General features: G+C 40.9%; 1 protein-coding gene across 4 annotated transcripts in view; it reads right to left on the bottom strand.

Moving 5' to 3' along the window:
• LOC126457215 (ATP-binding cassette sub-family A member 7-like) overlaps window positions 1-17,914 on the bottom strand; it is a 594,847-nt gene that overhangs the window by 343,904 nt on the left and 233,029 nt on the right. For all 4 annotated transcript variants that reach the window (XR_007585450.1, XM_050093334.1, XM_050093335.1 and 1 more), the window contains exon 20: window positions 15,529-15,700. Coding sequence is in view for 3 of the 4 variants with exons in the window: in XM_050093334.1 (XP_049949291.1) it covers window positions 15,529-15,700 (172 nt within the window). In the remaining variant the exon portion in view is untranslated. The remainder of the gene's footprint in view (window positions 1-15,528; window positions 15,701-17,914) is intronic.

A 17,914-nucleotide genomic window follows, 5' to 3' on the forward strand; every position in this document is an offset into this window, starting at 1 on the left:
ACTTGTCACCTGTCCATCTGAAGTCATCGAGTCTACTTTGCTTTGTATTCAGTAAAAATTGTCTCAGCTCATCTAGTACCACTTGGACATCACAAGACATCAAGTCTACTTAGCGTTACATTCAGTCAAATACACTAGCCTCTCACTACTCTGGCCATTCCTGGCACATATGGGTGCAGGATTAGAAGAAGTGCCAGATTTTTGAGTGTCTGAAATTTATTTTATTCATTTATTTTGTTTATTATTATTATTATTATTATTATTATTATTTTGAAATCATAGGCAACATAGTCTACTGCACTTTATTAAACTGAAGGATACAATTTAAAAGAAATAGAGGCTGTACTTTATTAAACCCAAAAATACATTAATTTTCAAAGAAAACTTAGACCTCGAGTGTATACTGTACATAATTATACAGTCGTATCACTCACTATGAAACATGTCCCTAATTTTTAACTGTCGCAATGATGATACGTGACAGTGGCATGCTTTATTATACAACCGCTTTACAAGCATTACATCAGTACTGCATGTATCTGGTTGTTGCATAATGTACTCCAGGAAGACCTTGGCAGCTTCAGCACCAGCAGTGTGAGAAATCTTCATGCTCTCTCCTCCTGTGTCCTCTTCTCCATCGCTTTCATCATTACTTTCTTGCACACTTTTCATTATTTCTTCATCTGTTAAAGTCCGGTCCATATCACAGTTTTCCTCATTTAGCCACTTAGTAACATCTTCATCATCAATTTCTTCTCCTCCTGGAAGGTTGTGGAACACGTCAGTGTACAAAGTAATTGATAATTCCGAATTGACTGGCTCATCACTATGACTCACTACTGGGTCCAACTTGGCATCAATGGATGACTACAATTTTCTCCAGCTCTTCATTATGGTAATGCTCTCCACTTTATTCAGTGCTTTAGCTGCTTGGAAAACAACATTACGTACGTTAATTGCTTTCCACGCCTTCATCATAGTCACGATAGAGTTGTTTTCACTTTTGTTAAGCAAGGAGACGAGAATTGAATGTCAATAATGACGTTTAATTGTTTCCAAAATTCCCTGGTCCATTGGCTGAATTAGGGCTGTCACATCGGGTGGGAAAAAGAATGCTTGTATACCACTGGACTTTAGAGAAACATCTGAAGGATGACTGGGAGCATTGTCAATTACAAGGAAGCTTTTTCTTTTTTAGCTCTTTTCTCACTGCTGGTACACATGTTTCATGGAACCACCGAGAGAATATTTGTCTGTCCATCCCCGCTTTCTTCTGAGTGCAGTACTGCACTGGTAGAGTATTCATGTCAGTGGATGTTGGGATTTTAAATTGTCATAAGCAGTAGTTTATGATTCCCATTTGCATTACAATATGCCATTAATGTTATGTGCTGTTTCTGTTGCTTGTAACCATGAGTTTCCTTCTCGTTCATGGCAGCTAATGTTTTTGAAGGAAGCATCTTGTAAAAGAGTCCTGTTTCATCAGCATTATATGAGACATCAGCAGTTAAATCTTCTTCCTTTACTATCTTCCGTATCTTGCTTACAAACTCATCAGCATCCTTAATGTTAGCTGAGCAACTTTCTCCGGTGACTGTCAGCTGCTGAATGCCATGTCGTTTTTTTCCAGTTTGATAACCAGCCTTCACTTGCTGCAAGCAAGTTACTACTGCCAAGTAGTTTGTTAAATGCAGCTGCTTTTTCCTTTATCACCGGGCCACTAACTGGAATTCTTTTACTGCGTTGTTGTATGAACCATCTATAAATAGCTACGTCCAGTTCTTCATCCTCACTCTTTCGCATAACCTTCCATTTTCCCAATTAACTATCCATTTGTCTTGAATACTGGTGAATAACACCTTCTTTCTTTTTGTTGTCATAAATAATTGCTCGTCCAACATCGAAGTCAACAGTAATGGCTTTTTGCGAAGGACCATGATTTAACTTATCTAAAATTTTGAGTTTCTGTTTGAGGTCTAGCGTTACGTGTTCCCTTTTAGAAGATATGATTTCGAGCTGTAAATATAGCTACAATATCAAATACAGTATATCAAGTGTTGTTTAACTAAGCATTGCTGCACAAGATAATTCATTGTGCACGTGTCTTTATATGTGTGCTGGATTACAGAGAGGCCGGACTACTGAGGGCCTTATGAGCGAGATTCAAGTGTATTTCTCAATTTAACTGCCATTCCCTACTCATTTAAAGACATCAAGGCTGCTTCACACTGTATATAATCAATAGTTAAATTTCATATTAACATAAGTGAGAAATTTCTCAAAGCTATTTAATCATAATGCAAGGAACTATAAGCTAAATTAATAACCCCATACTTGGAGAAACAACTAAAGTTAATGAAAAATACTTTGTCATTGATAATTACTTACTTTGATGCATAACACAGTTCAGTAAATAGCTGTTTTAAAGCACTGTTGAGAGAATCAAACAAAAAAGAAGCCGCCTTATCCTCAATCATTGCTTGCTGCAGTTTCACAATTTGACATTTCTTAAGGGAAAAAAATAAAAAAAAGTAAAAATAAATAAAAAAAAATACTTGATACTCTACTTAACTACATGTAATCTTGTGGACATACCATTTTTCTTTTCCTATGTGTACTTGTGTCACTGTTAAAAGGAAGACAACTATGTGCTTATGTAATGAGCTAACGAGCATAGCCTATGCTTTTACTACTGAGATTTATAGCCACCAATTTGATTTCTAATAGAATTCAAGTTTATCCTGTCCCCTGATTGTTTTTAGTCAAAGGCTTGAGGTCTATACATCCAATAGAATAGCTTCAAGCTTTAGAGGGGGCGATAAAGTGTTACTTATTGGAGGAATCATATTTTTTTTTAATGTTCGTAAAGAGCCAGTCTCCAGTATGTATGTCTTTTCTTTCATAATTCCTGTGTGTAACAATAATTGTACTCTGTAAAACCGCAGTAGAGATTTATGGATGATTGGTGATATTGAAATGTCCTCTCACTGAAAAAGAATAGAGTAGGGAAAAATTATCTCTTGTTCTTTCTCTTCTGTTGGAAGTTATATTTTTATTTTCTGGTTTTAGAGTAATTAAATATGTCATCTGTTAAGAACTATTGTAATTATTGTAAATTTACTTCCTCCCAAATCTCCCAAATGCACAATTTAAATTTACAAGTCCGCGCCACCCATTCCATAGCAAACGGTCCCTTCCCTACAGCCTAGGTCTTCGTGGCAAACAAATCTGCTCCAGTCCGGAATCCCTGAACCATTACACCAACAAACTGAAAACAGCTTTCGCATCCCGCAACTACACTCCCGACCTGGTACAGAAGCAAATAACCAGAGCCACTTCCTCATCCCCTCAAACCCAGAACCTCCCACAGAAGAAACACAAAAGTGCCCCACTTGTGACAGGATACTTTCCGGGGCTGGATCAGACTCCGAATGTGGCTCTCCAGCAGGGATACGACTTCCTCAAATCCTGCCCTGAAATGAGATCCATCCTTCATGAAATCCTCCCCACTCCACCAAGAGTGTCTTTCCGCCATCCACCTAACCTTCGTAACCTCTTGGTTCATCCCTATCAAATCCCCAAACCACCTTCCCTACCCTCTGGCTCCTACCCTTGTAACCGCCCCCGGTGTAAAACCTGTCCCATGCACCCTCTCACCACCACCTACTCCAGTCCTGTAACCCGGAAGGTGTACACGATCAAAGGCAGAGCCACGTGTGAAACCACCCACGTGATTTACCAACTGACCTGCCTACACTGTGATGCATTCTATGAGGGAATGACCAGCAACAAACTGTCCATTCGCATGAATGGACACAGGCAGACAGTGTTTGTTGGTAATGAGGATCACCCTGTGACTAAACGTGCCTTGGTGCACGGCCAGCACATCTTGGCACAGTGTTACACCATCCGGGTTATCTGGATACTTCCCACTAACACCAACCTATCCGAACTCCGGAGATGGGAACTTGCACTTCAATATATCCTCTCTTCCCATTATCCACCAGGCCTCAATCTCCGCTAATTTCAAGTTGCTGCCACTCATACCTCACCTGTCATTCAACATCATCTTTGCCTCTGCACTTCCGCCTCGACTGACATCTCTGCCCAAACTTTTTGCCTCTGTATATGTCTGCCTGTGTCTGTATATGTGTGGATGGATATGTGTGTGTGTGTGCGAGTGTATACCCGTCCTTTTTTCCCCCTAAGATAAGTCTTTCCGCTCCCGGGATTCGAATGACTCCTTACCCTCTCCCTTAAAACCCACATCCTTTCGTCTTTCCCTCTCCTTCCCTCTTTCCTGATGAGGCAACAGTTTGTTGCGAAAGCTTGAATTTTGTGTGTATGTTTGTGTTTGTTTGTGTGTCTATCAACCTGCCAGCACTTTCGTTCGATTATTGGTGTTTTGCCCTTAAAGAGCGCATTTGGACTAAACTACATGGCCAGTTCCTTTTGCTGCCTTCCTTGCTGCCCAAACTTCCCTCATTCGCTCGCTGTGTTTCTGTTTCCGGTCCTCTGTCCATGCTCCTTGTCGGCTTTGTGTCTTCGGCTTCATCTTGATTGCCTTTTTGGTTGCCCATATTTCTTTCATCTTCTGGCTGTGATCTTGCTTGTGTTCTTCATGCCTGTTCGTTTGTCACATTGTACCTCATGTAGTTTACTTTTCTTAATGATGTTTCTGAATTTTATTCTGTCGTTTATTGTGCCTGGTGTTATGTTGAGTTGGTTCAGGTCGTTTTCTACCTCTGCCACCCATTTGTTGTTTCTAGTGGTTACCCAGTCAAAGATCTGTTTGGTCAGCCTGTGTGATGGCATTCTGTATAGGTGTCCATAGAATTGTAGTCTGCGTTTTCTAGTCTTTTCTGTGATTGTCTCCGTACGTTTGTACAGTTCCTCTGTAGGTTTCTTGATCCATATTCCATTGTTGTTGTTGTTGTTGTGGTCTTCAGTCCTGAGACTGGTTTGATGCAGCTCTCCATGCTACTCTATCCTGTGCAAGCTTCTTCATCTCCCAGTACCTACTGCAACCTACATCCTTCTGAATCTGCTTAGTGTATTCATCTCTTGGTCTCCCTCTACGATTTTTACCCTCCACGCTGCCCTCCAATGCTAAATTTGTGATCCCTCAAAACATGTCCTACCAACCGATCCCTTCTTCTAGTCAAGTTGTGCCACAAACTCCTCTTCTCCCCGGTTCTATTCAATACCTCCTCATTAGTTACGTGATCTACCCACCTTATCTTCAGCATTCTTCTGTAGCACCACATTTCGAAAGCTTCTATTCTCTTCTTGTCCAAACTGGTTATTGTCCATGTTTCACTTCCATACATGGCTACACTCCATATAAATACTTTCAGAAACGACTTCCTGACACTTCAATCTATACTCGATGTTAACAAATTTCTCTTCTTCAGAAACGCTTTCATTGCCATTGCCAGTCTACATTTTATATCCTCTCTACTTCGACCATCATCAGTTATTTTACTCCCTAAATAGCAAAACTCCTTTACTACTTTAAGTGTCTCATTTCCTAATCTAATCCCCTCAGCATCACCCGATTTAATTTGACTACATTCCATTATCCTCGTTTTGCTTTTGTTGATGTTCATCTTATATCCTCCTTTCAAGACACTGTCCATTCCGTTCAACTGCTCTTCCAAGTCCTTTGCTGTCTCTGACAGAATTACAATGTCATCGGCGAACCTCAAAGTTTTTACTACTTCTCCATGAATTTTAATACCTACTCCAAATTTTTCTTTTGTTTCCTTTACTGCTTGCTCAATATACAGATTGAATAACATCGGGGAGAGGCTACAACCCTGTCTCACATTGTTGGTAGTTGCGCCAAATATTTTCCTAAGTATTTTCCCTTCTACTTTTTCTAATTGTCTGATACGTGTATGCCCTAGGATTAGTGTGGTATCTGCTGCATATAGTGCCTCGGGGAGCACCACCGTGTCGTAATGGCGTAATTTGGCTTTTTGTGAGATAGACTTCTTGTTGTAATGATTCCACACTACTTTGTATGCCTTGTCCAGTTTCGTCTTTCTTTCTTCGTTTGAGTCTCTGTTATGTCCACTCATTTGTAGTGTTTCAACGAGGTATTTGAAGTTTGCCGTTTTGTAAATCGTGCCATACTTTGTGTTCAGAGATGAGAGTTTCTTTGTGCTCATAAACCGTGTCTTTTCGTAAGAGATCTGTAGTCCAGTTTTGGAAGCGATTTCGTGCAGTTTTTCAATAGCGTCTTTTGTTCCTTTACACCTTTCGTGACAATCACCAAATTGTCTGCAAAAGCCAGGCATTAAATCTGTAGGTTTCCTAAGTTTATCCCCTGTTGTGATGCTTCCCATTCTTTTATGACCTTATCTAACACCAGATTGAAAAGGAGAGGTGAGAGGCCATCGCCTTGTCGGACACCTGTGCGAATTTCAAAGGGCTCTGATAGTTCCCCACCGAACTTTACTTTGGAGGTCGAGTTGGTTAAAGCTTGCTCTATTATAGCCCGTGTTTTGTTGTCTACTTTGTATTCTGCTAGAATTTCGAAGAGAGTTTTCCGGTCGATAGAGTCGTACGCCTTTTTGAAGTCAACAAAGGTAACGATCAGGTTCTGTTTGTGTTGTAAAATCATTTTCAGGTTCCAAATTTGTTCCGCACAAGACCGCCCTTTACGGAAGCCTGCTTGGTATTCCCCAATCAAGTGGTCGGTCTGACATTCTAGTCTGTTCAGTAAAGCTTTAGAGAGGATCTTGTATGTGACCGGTAGTAGGGATATTCCTCTGTAGTTGTTCGGGTCAGTCTTGTCACCTTTTTTGTGTAGTGGGTGTATCAGGACAGTTTTCCAGTCGTCAGGAATTTTCATGGTCTTCCAGATGTCTTCCAAGATCCTGTGGATGTCTTTGGTGAGTTCTGGGTCTTGTAACTTCCACATTTCCGCGATGATGCCATCTTCTCCTGGTGCTCTACGATTCTTGAGTGACTTGATTATTTCTTTAACTTCTTCTAGAGTTGGAGGTTCACTATCTGGATTGTATGTGCTCGTTTCTGTAATCATTTCTTCCATAGGGGGGTCTGTGTTGAGGAGTTTTTCAAAGTACTTTGCCAGAATGTCACAATTGTTTTTGGTATTGGTTTCTAGGGTTCCATCCGGTCTTCTGAAGCACAAGTTGGGTGGTTGATATCCAGTCATATTTTCTCTGAACGTTCTGTAGAAGTTTCTTGTATTGTTCTTCATGAAGTCCCCGATTCGATCTCTGTCAGTCGCCGTTTGTCATACTGTCGTCTTTCACTGCGAATGATTTTGCTTGATTGCTTCTGTGTTTTCAAGAAGTTCATCCAATTCTCTTGGGATTGATGGCTACTAAATTTTTTCCATGCACTGATTCGTTGGTCAATAACTTGGTCACATGTGTGGTTCCACCAACGGTGTTTCCGTGTGCGTGGTGCTTGTGCTAGTTTCATGGCCTCTCGGATTCTTCGTGAAAGTTGTGTCCAGTCTGTCGTTTTCTCCATTTTAATTTTGTGTAATATTTGTGTCTGGTTTAAAGTAACGTATTCTGGATCTGGTCTAACAATTTTGTTCTTCTGTAGCTTTTTCTTGGGCAAAAGACGAATCCTGATCTGTAGTAATTGGTGGTCTGAGTCGAAGTAGCCTTTACGGGTGTCTAAGTTCAAAATTTCTTTTTGTGAGTCTTTCTGGACTATTACATGGTCGATTTGTAGTTCTTGCTTTCCGCTGGGGAATTTCCATGTGGTAAGTTTTCGTGTTGGTTTCTTGACTTTTGTTGACATAATGACGAGGTCGTGGCTTTTGCAAAAGTCTATCAGATGTTTTCCGTTTTTGTTGGTGTCCTTGTGTGGAGTATGTTTTCCTGTGATATGTCTGTATATCTTTTCTTTTCCGAGTTTAGCGTTGAAGTCTCCCAGTATTATTTTGACTCTATGTGCAGGAATTTTTCTGATAGTTTCTTCCATTGTCGTCCAGAAGTCATCAATTTCGTCCGGGTTTTTCCTGTTGTAGTCATTAGTCGGTGCATGTGCGCTGATTATTGTGTAGGATTTATTGGCTGATTTCACTGTGATGGTGCTGATTCTTTCGTTTGGTGACGAAAAGTCGATTCTGCTGTCCGTGATGGACCTGTGTACTGCAAATCCTGTGCCAAAAAGCCTTAGGTTTTTCAGTTGTATCGATGGTTTTCCTTTGTATATTCTGAAATTCTCCGTGTTGAAATGGTCTTTGTCTGTGAATCGTGTTTCTTGCAGTGCACATATTTTGATTCAAAATTTTTCGAGAGTGTCTGTGAGTTGTTTCATCTTTCCTGTCTTCATCAGTGTATTCACATTGAGTGTGCCGATGTAGTGTTTGCGTTTGGTCTTGAGGGAGTTTGAGAAGCTCCGATTCTTCTCATGATGTCTGTGAGTCCCCGGCATCCGATGCTCACAACGATCCCAGTCTGGGGCCCGGAGGTAATGAGATTTTTCTCGTTGTACCATCATGATGTTTAGTAGTTGGATGTATGGCATGCTGCCGACTACAACCTGACTTTCCAGATCAGGAAGTTGGTTGAGGCCGCCACTGACATGTGGAGCAGACGCCTTTTGTAGCCACCCACTGTGGGAACAGACGCTACTAATAGTTTTGGTCCGCCCCGAGTATTTCATTTCCTCGGTACCACCTATATCTAGGAGGCATTCCCCTATCCGCCACCTGGGGAGGTGCTCGGTTGCGGGTATACTAACCGCCCCGAGATATATGTATATATATATCTGCTTGTGGCTGTGTATGTGCGGATGTGTGTGTGTGCGAGTGTATACCTGTCCTTTTTTCCCCCTAAGGTAAGTCTTTCCACTCCCGGGATTCGAATGACTCCTTACCCTCTCCCTTAAAACTCACATCCTTTCGTCTTTCCCTCTTTCCTGATGAGGCAACAGTTTGTTGCGAAAGCTAGAATTTTGTGATGGCAGGCTTGGGTACCCATGGCTGCTCCCTTTAATTGTTGGTATGTCTGGCCTTCAAAAGTGAAGAAGTTGTGGGTCAGGATGAAGCTGGCTAAGGTGATGAGGAAAGAGGTTTTAGGTACGGTGGCAGGTGATCGGCGTGAAAGGAAATGCTCCATCGCAGCGAGGTCCTGGACGTGCGGAATATTTGTGTATAAGGAAGTGGCATCAATGGTTACAAGGATGGTTTCCGGGGGTAACAGATTGGGTAAGGATTCCAGGCATTCGAGAAAGTGGTTGGTGTCTTTGATGAAGGATGGGAGACTGCATGTAATGGGTTGAAGGTGTTGATCTACGTAGGCAGAGATACGTTCTGTAGGGGCTTGGTAACCAGCTACAATGAGGAGGCCGGGATGATTGGGTTTGTGGATTTTGGTAGAACGTAGTGGTGCGGGGTGTCGGTGGGGTCAGGAGATTGATGGAGTCAGGTGAAAGGTTTTGCAGGGGGCCTAAGGTTCTGAGGATTCCTTGAAGCTCCGCCTGGACATCGGGAATGGGGTTACCTTGGCAAACTTTGTATGTGGTGTTGTCTGAAAGATGACGCAGTCCCTCAGCCACACACTCCCGACGATTAAGTACCACGGTCGTGGAACACTTGTCCGCCAGAAGAATGACGATGGATCGGTCAGCCTCCAGATCACGGATAGCCTGGGCTTCAGCAGTGGTGATGTTGGGAGTAGGATTAAGGTTTTTTTAAGAAGGATTGAGATGCAAGGCTGGAAGTCAGAAATTCCTGGATGGTTTGGAAAGGGTGATTTTGAGGAAGAGGAGGTGGGTCGCGCTGCAACGGAGGACAGAACTGTTCTAGGCAGGGTTCAATTTGGATGGTGTCTTGGGGAGTTGGATCATTAGGAGTAGGATTAGGATCATTTTTCTTCGTGGCAAAGTGATATTTCCAGCAGAGAGTACGAGTGTAGGACAGTAAATCTTTGACGAAGGCTGTTTGGTTGAATCTGGGAGTGGGGCTGAAGGTGAGGCCTTTGGATAGGACAGAGGTTTCGGATTGGGAGAGAGGTTTGGAGGAAAGGTTAACTACTGAATTAGTGTGTTGTGGTTCCAGATTGTGTTGATTGGAATTTTGAGGTTTTGGAGGGAGTGGAGCTGGAAGTGGGAGATTGAGTAGATGGGAGAGACTGGGTTTGTGTGCAATGAGAGGAGGTTGAGGTTTGCTGGAAAGGTTGTGAAGGGTGAGTGAGTTGCCTTTCCGGAGGTGGGAAACCAGGAGATTGGATAGTTTTTTGAGGTGGAGGGTGGCATGCTGTTCTAATTTACGGTTGGCCTGTAGGAGGATGCTCTGAACAGCCGGTGTGGATGTGGGAGAGGAAAGATTAAGGACTTTTATCCACAAACTCAATCATCCCGGCCGCCCCATTGTAGCTGGTTACCAAGCCCCCACAGAACGTATCTCTGCCTACGTAGATCAACACCTTCAACCCATTACATGCAGTCTCCCATCCGTCATCAAAGACACCAACCACTTTGTCGAATGCCTGGAATCCTTACCCAATCTGTTACCCCCGGAAACCATTCTTGTAACCATTGGAAGGGTATATCCATCATGGATATGTGTGTGTGCGCAAGTGTATACCCGTCCTTTTTTCCCCCTAAGGTAAGTCTTTCTGCTCCCGGGATTGGAATGACTCCTTACCCTCTCCCTTAAAACCCACTTCCTTTCGTCTTTCCCTCTCCTTCCCTCTTTACTGATGAGGCAACAGTTTGTTGCGAAAGCTTGAATTTTGTGTGTATGTTTGTGTGTCTATCGACGTGCCAGCGCTTTCATTTGGTAAGTCACATCATCTTTGTTTTTAGATATATTTTTCCCATGTGGAATGTTTCCCTCTATTATTTCATATATATATATATATATATTCATATATATATATATATATATATATACCATACGAAAGCGCTAGCATGTCGACAGAAACACAAACAGACACATACATACACACAAAATTCAAGCTTTCACAACAAACTGTTGCCTCATCAGGAAAGAGGGAAGGAGAGGGAAAGACGAAAGGAAGTGGGTTTTAGGGGCAACAGTTTGTTGCGAAAGCTTGAATTTTGTGTGTATGTATGTGTCTGTTTGTGTTTCTATCGACCTGCCAGTGCTTTCGTATGGTAAGTCACATCATCTTTGTTTTTAAATATATTTTTCCCGCGTGGAATGTTTCCATATATATATAAAACTTCTGCTCAATTTCAGTGCAGTAATGTGTTCATTGTAAATAAGTGTGTGTGTGTGTGTGTGTGTGTGTGTGTGTGTGTGTGTGTAAGTACAATCTAACTTCTGCACCAGTTCAGTGCAGTAATGTGTTCATTGTAAATAAGTATTTAGTAGTTGTATTACACACTTATTACCTTATAAATAAATAAAAAATGTTTTTTTTTTATATTCTGTGCATTAGTATTTGTAAAATGATTCTTTCATATAGTGTTCATTAAAAAATGATGACCATGCTATTTTGGACCTGTGGAATGGTACATTAGCTTATTTGTTTGACTGGTAAATATTTGTCATGTATTATTGTTTTTCTGACCTGTTCTACATCCTGGAGGACCTCCTCACTACGGATCAATTGGAGTGAAAGTAAATCTAACCTAATCTAATCTACACAATTATAGCCAGAGGGACTGAAAGGGTTAAGCTGAAAACTGAGGTGCAATGTATCTCACTGAAAGACTCGCTGATACTAATTGCTGTGGAAAATTGACAATGATCTGTTGAACATCTTTAGGTCTACTAACCCAAGAACACTGTAATTTATTGTACTAACAGTACAAATACATGGAAGATAAAGTATAATACAACTAGCAATACACAAGTGACTGGCAAAGCCTTGCGCTCCAGCTTAAGTATCCATTAGGACCAATAGGGGGTGCAGCCAGCAGGCTGCGCATGCAACTTCTGTTGTATTAGCAGGTTGGGTGGCCTTCAGTGGCCGAATCAAACACAAACATTACATACAAACTATGAAATGGTGTACACACAAAACTGGTAGTTATAGCACTCGTCTTCCTTTGCGAAGAAGTGAGCACTGTGCTCACACCCATTTCTTCTGTGGTCGACATAGTTTGCCGAGTCATGCAACGCACTACCACCGGGGTGTAGGATTGGAAGAGGCCCAATTGTGGACACCTGTGGTGCCAAACCACTATGAGAGGCCAAATAGTAAGACAGACAACACTGACGCAGCGCCCATTTCCACATCTGGGTGCAATCGCAGGGAAGGAAGTTGCTGTGAAGGTAGCAGAACAAGCGACACCAGGTGCAGTAGAGGTGACAGTGGCAGAGGTGTCAGCTGTGACAGTGCCGGAGCTGGCAGTACTGCCTTGGCCCTAACAGCTGAAAGTGGAACCCACAGCAGAGAAGACACAATCATGACAACATTGGCAGTGATGGCATAGAAGGTGACGGCACTGGCCACAATGTAGTAGACGGTCAGGTAGAGGGCGCAGGGGCAGCAGAGGTGCACTGCTGCACAGCTGCCCACATGAGGTTATAGCTGGTCAATGTGTCACAATGCCTGCCCCTCAGCCATGCAGATAACACAGAGAAGTCAGCCTTGAGTACTCTCGATTATTGCCAGTACCCATTTTGGCCGGCAGCCAAACCCATGAGCCCAAATGGCTGTGCCAGGCTGGAACCACTGCAGCACCACTTTCGGTGAAGAGCCTAGCATCAGCCAAAGCAGATGTAGCAGAGTCAAGGGCTGATGACTGTGCAACAATTCTGCCATACTCTTATCACCAACAGTGGTGAACCATGAAGAACTAGGAACCACTCAGGAGCTACTTCTGGTGTCACATCCAAAACATGTTTTTTCATCTGAGTATTAAATGTTCCTACTAGTCATTCTGCTTCCCCGTTCAATTGAGGGTGAAAAGGAGGAGCCGTGACGTGGCAAACATTGCTTCTTTCTTTCTTTCTCTTTCTTTCTTTCTTTCTTTCTTTTTTTTTTTACAAAAATCTTCAAATTCCTGAGACGTGAACTGGAAGCACTGTCAACAACTAAAGTATATGGAAGAACTCCCATTGCAAAGATGTTTGACAAACAGGAAATTGTTGCTTCTGTATAAGTAGACAGACAATAAGCCACATACAGAAACCTAGAATACCCATCAATTACAAATAACCAGAAGAAATTCAAGAAGGTCCCACAAAATCTACATGAATTCATTCCCAAGGTTGCTGTGGATCTGGCCTTGGTGGCAAAGAAGCATGGGGAGTCACCTGATGGCTGGCACACAGTGGGCAGGCTGCAGCAACTCGCACTATTTCCTCATCAATGCCTGGCCAAAAAACATGTCTGCGTGCTAACATTTTTGTACCTGAAACACTCCAGTGGCCCATGCGTAATAAACACATAACCTCACACACAAGGGCGGACAGGCTACAACCAGAGGAGCGGTATCCACTGTAGCTAACAGTAGCACTCTGTCCCAAGCAAAAAGTTTAATTTGTTTCACAGGCCTGTCTTTATCACCAAGACTTTTACACTTCACTATTACCGGTTTTGGCTACTGCCTGATGTATGTATCAACATCAAATTATACATGTAGGTACATAGTAAGTGCTTACTATGTAACTACATGTATAATTTGACCTTGATACCTACAGCTCCAGTTGGCAGGAAGCCATAACATCGAATGGTTGTGTTGTTACGGTGGAAAGGTATGGAACCCTGCACAGAAGGTAGGTCCATGCAATTTAAGCAAATATTCAGTCATTGAATTCTTGACAGCAGAAGGTGTCACCCCAAAGGAGATTCATCAGAGAATGAAAGCAGTTTATGGTGATTGTGTTGATGTGAGTACTGTATGTCATTGGCGAGTAAGTTTAAAGATGTTAAGGCGGGAACCTCTGAGCCGCATGACAAACAAAGAGTTGGATGTCCTGTGACAGCAACCACTGAGTTTCACGAGCAGGATGATCATTGTACCACTCAGAGAGAAATTGCAAGCACAATTGGCAATTTCACAAGAACATGTGGGTCACATTATTGCTTTGCTTGGCTATCGAAAGATCTGTGCACGATGGGTACCCCAGATGCTGACTCCTGAAATGAAAGCGCGTTACAAGAATGAAGGTGACACCTTTCTCCATTCAATTGTGACAAGACGAAACGTGGGCACAACATTATGACCGTCAGTCTATGGAATATCGACACAAAGACTCACACCAGAAAAAGAAATTCAAGACACATCCCTCATCTGGAAAAATCATGGCCACAGTGTTCTGGGACGCAGATGGTGTTATCCGTGTTGATTTCCTTGATTGTGGAACAACAATAAATTCAGATCGTTACATCACAACGCTTTGAACTCTGAAATGACAGCTAACAGGGTTTGAAAGGAAAAGGGAAATGTTTTCCTGCAGCATGACAATGCCAAACCACACACTTCATGTGCCACCACAGCGGAACTTCAAAGACTGAATCTCACCACTGTACGGCATCCTCCATACAGTCCAGACATAGCACCGTCTGACTTCCATCTGTTCCTGATAATGAAAGACAATCTGCGGGGACACCATTATGCTTCTGATGAAGATGTTGAGAGAACTGTGAGACTGTGGTTGTGGAAACAGAGTGTCGACTTCTCCCGTGACAGCTTCAGAAAACTTGTTCATTGTTGGAAAAAATGTATCCATTTGGCTGGTGATTATGTCGAAAAGTGAATATTGGTAATTAAAGATCACATTCTAAGGATTATTTCTGTGTTTGATTTATTAAAATATTCCCATCCAAACCCAATTAATGAAGGTGGAGGCATTACTTTTCATTCAACCTTCGTATTACCCGAACAATGATTAGTAAATTGTAGAGGGTAGACACAAAAGGCGGAAAAAGGGGGAAAAAAACATTATAAGAAATAATCTTGGTTGTCTTTGAATTTATGTACTTTTTCTGGCAATGCACATTGCCTGCTAATAGTTTGTATCACTACAGCTATGTTTATTATTCATTGTTAAAAAGAAAACTAATGGCCTCACAACTTATTTTAGATAAAATCTCAAACAAATTCAATGATAAGTTACTATAAATTGAAAGTTGTCAAAAATACACACTGAAAGAGAGAGCAGAAATATGGAACATCTGCATTATGAAATGTACTTATGGAAACGTATCAATCAGAAAAATTCACAAAAGAAATTATAGTGAAAAGAAAGTAAATTTAACTTCAAATTTTCCTGCATTCCCTGCTGCTTTCTTGCATTCTGCCATGTTTTAAATTGGACTACTGACCAACTGATAGTTGAATATTTTTATCACAATTGGACAAAGAATGTTGGGTCATCTATTGGTTATAGTTTGAAATAAATTATGAAATAAATATGTTTCCCTGAAGAAGTGGCTATAACAAAACAGAACTAGTTGGATCACAAATAATTATTTATCATACAACTGAAGCAGTCTTTTTCATAAGGGTTCAAATTTTACTCCTGAAGGAAACAAATTAATTAGGTATTATGGCAAATTAATATGAAGATGTAACACAAAACTGATGACAAAAGCGACAAAAATGACTCACATGGTTGTAGTCTTCCCAGCACCATTGTGACCCAAGAATGAAGTAATCTGGTCTTCATAAAAATTTAATGTCAAATTGTTTATTGCAACTTTTCCATTGCTGTAAACTTTTGTCAAGTTGTGAACAGAAATTCCTTGTCTGAGATGTAATGGATCAGGTTCAAAGTTATCACCTGCAACAAAAAAGTCTTTCTGTCATTTATTTGAAAATTTATATTATTAAATATGTAAAAATGTGTAAAAACAGTAAAAAGAAAAGAAAGACAATATCTGAAAATAAGATTCTTAATGTTGTCTACAGAAATAGGGACACAAACACTACATGGAAGTTGTAGAATGGCCATCAATTGAATGACAGTGCCTAGTGTTACTGAGGCAAGCTGGCCCATAACTGTATTGGGTGGAGTTGACATTTAAGCTCACCCCACGCATGTTCTATCAGGTATCTAAAAGATATCGGGATCTTCCTCAACATAGGAGTACCGCCAAACTACGCACCCACTTTATAGACACACATGTCACATTTGGACATGCTTTGTTCTGTCGAAAAATGGCACCTCATTACTGTCACATGAGGATCCTGGATGCCTGTGACATATTATGGTGCTGTCAGATTCCCTCAATCACTGCCAGCCATGGCCCGAAGTCATACCCAATGACTCTCCATTCTATCATGCCAATAGTAACACTGTCTCTCGCCAAAATAAGGGAAGAAATAAACAAATAAGCTCCTACTACCACTTCAAGACTTCGACAAACTGAGAAAGTGAACAGATTTTCATGAGAAACAAACGTCAATAAAATTTTAGTTATTTAGTTTGCTTGTATGACGTCACAGTCACTTGCATCCAGATATACAGCTTGTGGCTGCATATGGAATGGTTATGTCATTTGCTGAAAATTTCAGATATTTTCCCCGCACTACAATTTGGCAGACTTATACCGTATCTTGATTTACAAATGTGTGAAACAGATTTTTTGTGCTGTGAGGAGTGTTACGACGGGAAACTCAAAATTATATGGCTTGGTCATATTTCCTCCTAAGTCAGCATAACTGAAAGTATTATTGTGTGAATTATAAAGTATTATGCTTTTCATGTCAGCAAACACATTGAATTTCATACTATGACAAGGTCACAAAAACAGTAACAAAGTACACTCCGCCATGCACTGTATGGCGGCTTGCGGAGTTTCGATGTAGATGTAGAAAAGATTGTTTCCCTGGTCATCCAGTTTAGACTCGGTGGAAGATTTCTCATATACACATGTAATTTTTTCCATTTATAATTTTTGGCAAGTGGGAGAGTCTCCTTACAGCCAAAATTATTACCTTGATAACTTACACTAAATGTAATCACAAAATCAGTTCAAAACTTATCATTTTCATGCAGTGTTGAGTATATTACACTGTTGGAGACTGATTTCCATGTTGGTCAAAGCAACTAATATGAATCAGAAGACTTCGTAGGTTTTCTCCAATAATAAAAATGTCTCTGAAGTCAATAGGGGAAGTTCAGTTTTAGTAGATTTTGCAATAGAGCATTTGTGGACCAAGACAAACTCACAGAACTGAAGAATTTATGGTTGGCATCCCCCTATTCACCACATGAACTCAGCAGGGATGGTGTACAACCAATGCACATATATAATTAAGAAACCATTACTGAAGGTCTGGGATGTGCAAGTGGCTGTCAAGTTCCTTGAGCTCTGGTAGTTGTCATACTACAGTTGAACTGGTAACAAATGATGTATTTGTGTATAAGTCCTTTGCTATTTTCTGGTATTCTTTTGCCACTCTTTACTCCATAAATTTCTGGTTGAAGCTCTAACTCTTCATAGGAAATTAGTAACTGGAATTTCCACAATACTTAATTTCTCCAACTTGAATGCCTTCCTTGATGAAAACCACCTTCCATTTTTTCCTTACTTGTTGCTTGTTAGACAACTATACTGTACAGCATGGCTGTACATTCAGACTTTTTAAATCATTCCACATCACAATCAGCATTTTGCGAAGGTATGCGTAAAAATTTGAACTCTCGCAGAAATCATTATAACAAAGTAAATAGAATACAGCAAAACATCTTTCAGTAAACTCGGACAATTTGAAAAAAATCAGCCAACCTGCTGCAAATAAAGGTTTACTGAAACTCTTGACCAAGGTTTTGACAATTCTTTTAAAAACTGTCTTATTCAGAATGCATAACAGACATTAAAAATTACATTAGTAGTCACAATATTATTTTAAACAAAACAAAGATGCAGCAACTGCAGACAAAAATTGTAAGATAAGTGTACTTTCTGGTTACATCACAAGCTGATAAACTGTATTGAATAAAGCCAAACAGCTCTTGTCACATGAAAAATTCATCTTAATGACACAAATA

The sequence above is a fragment of the Schistocerca serialis genome, chromosome 2 (assembly GCF_023864345.2).
Source record: "Schistocerca serialis cubense isolate TAMUIC-IGC-003099 chromosome 2, iqSchSeri2.2, whole genome shotgun sequence".
Classification (NCBI taxonomy): domain Eukaryota; kingdom Metazoa; phylum Arthropoda; class Insecta; order Orthoptera; family Acrididae; genus Schistocerca; species Schistocerca serialis.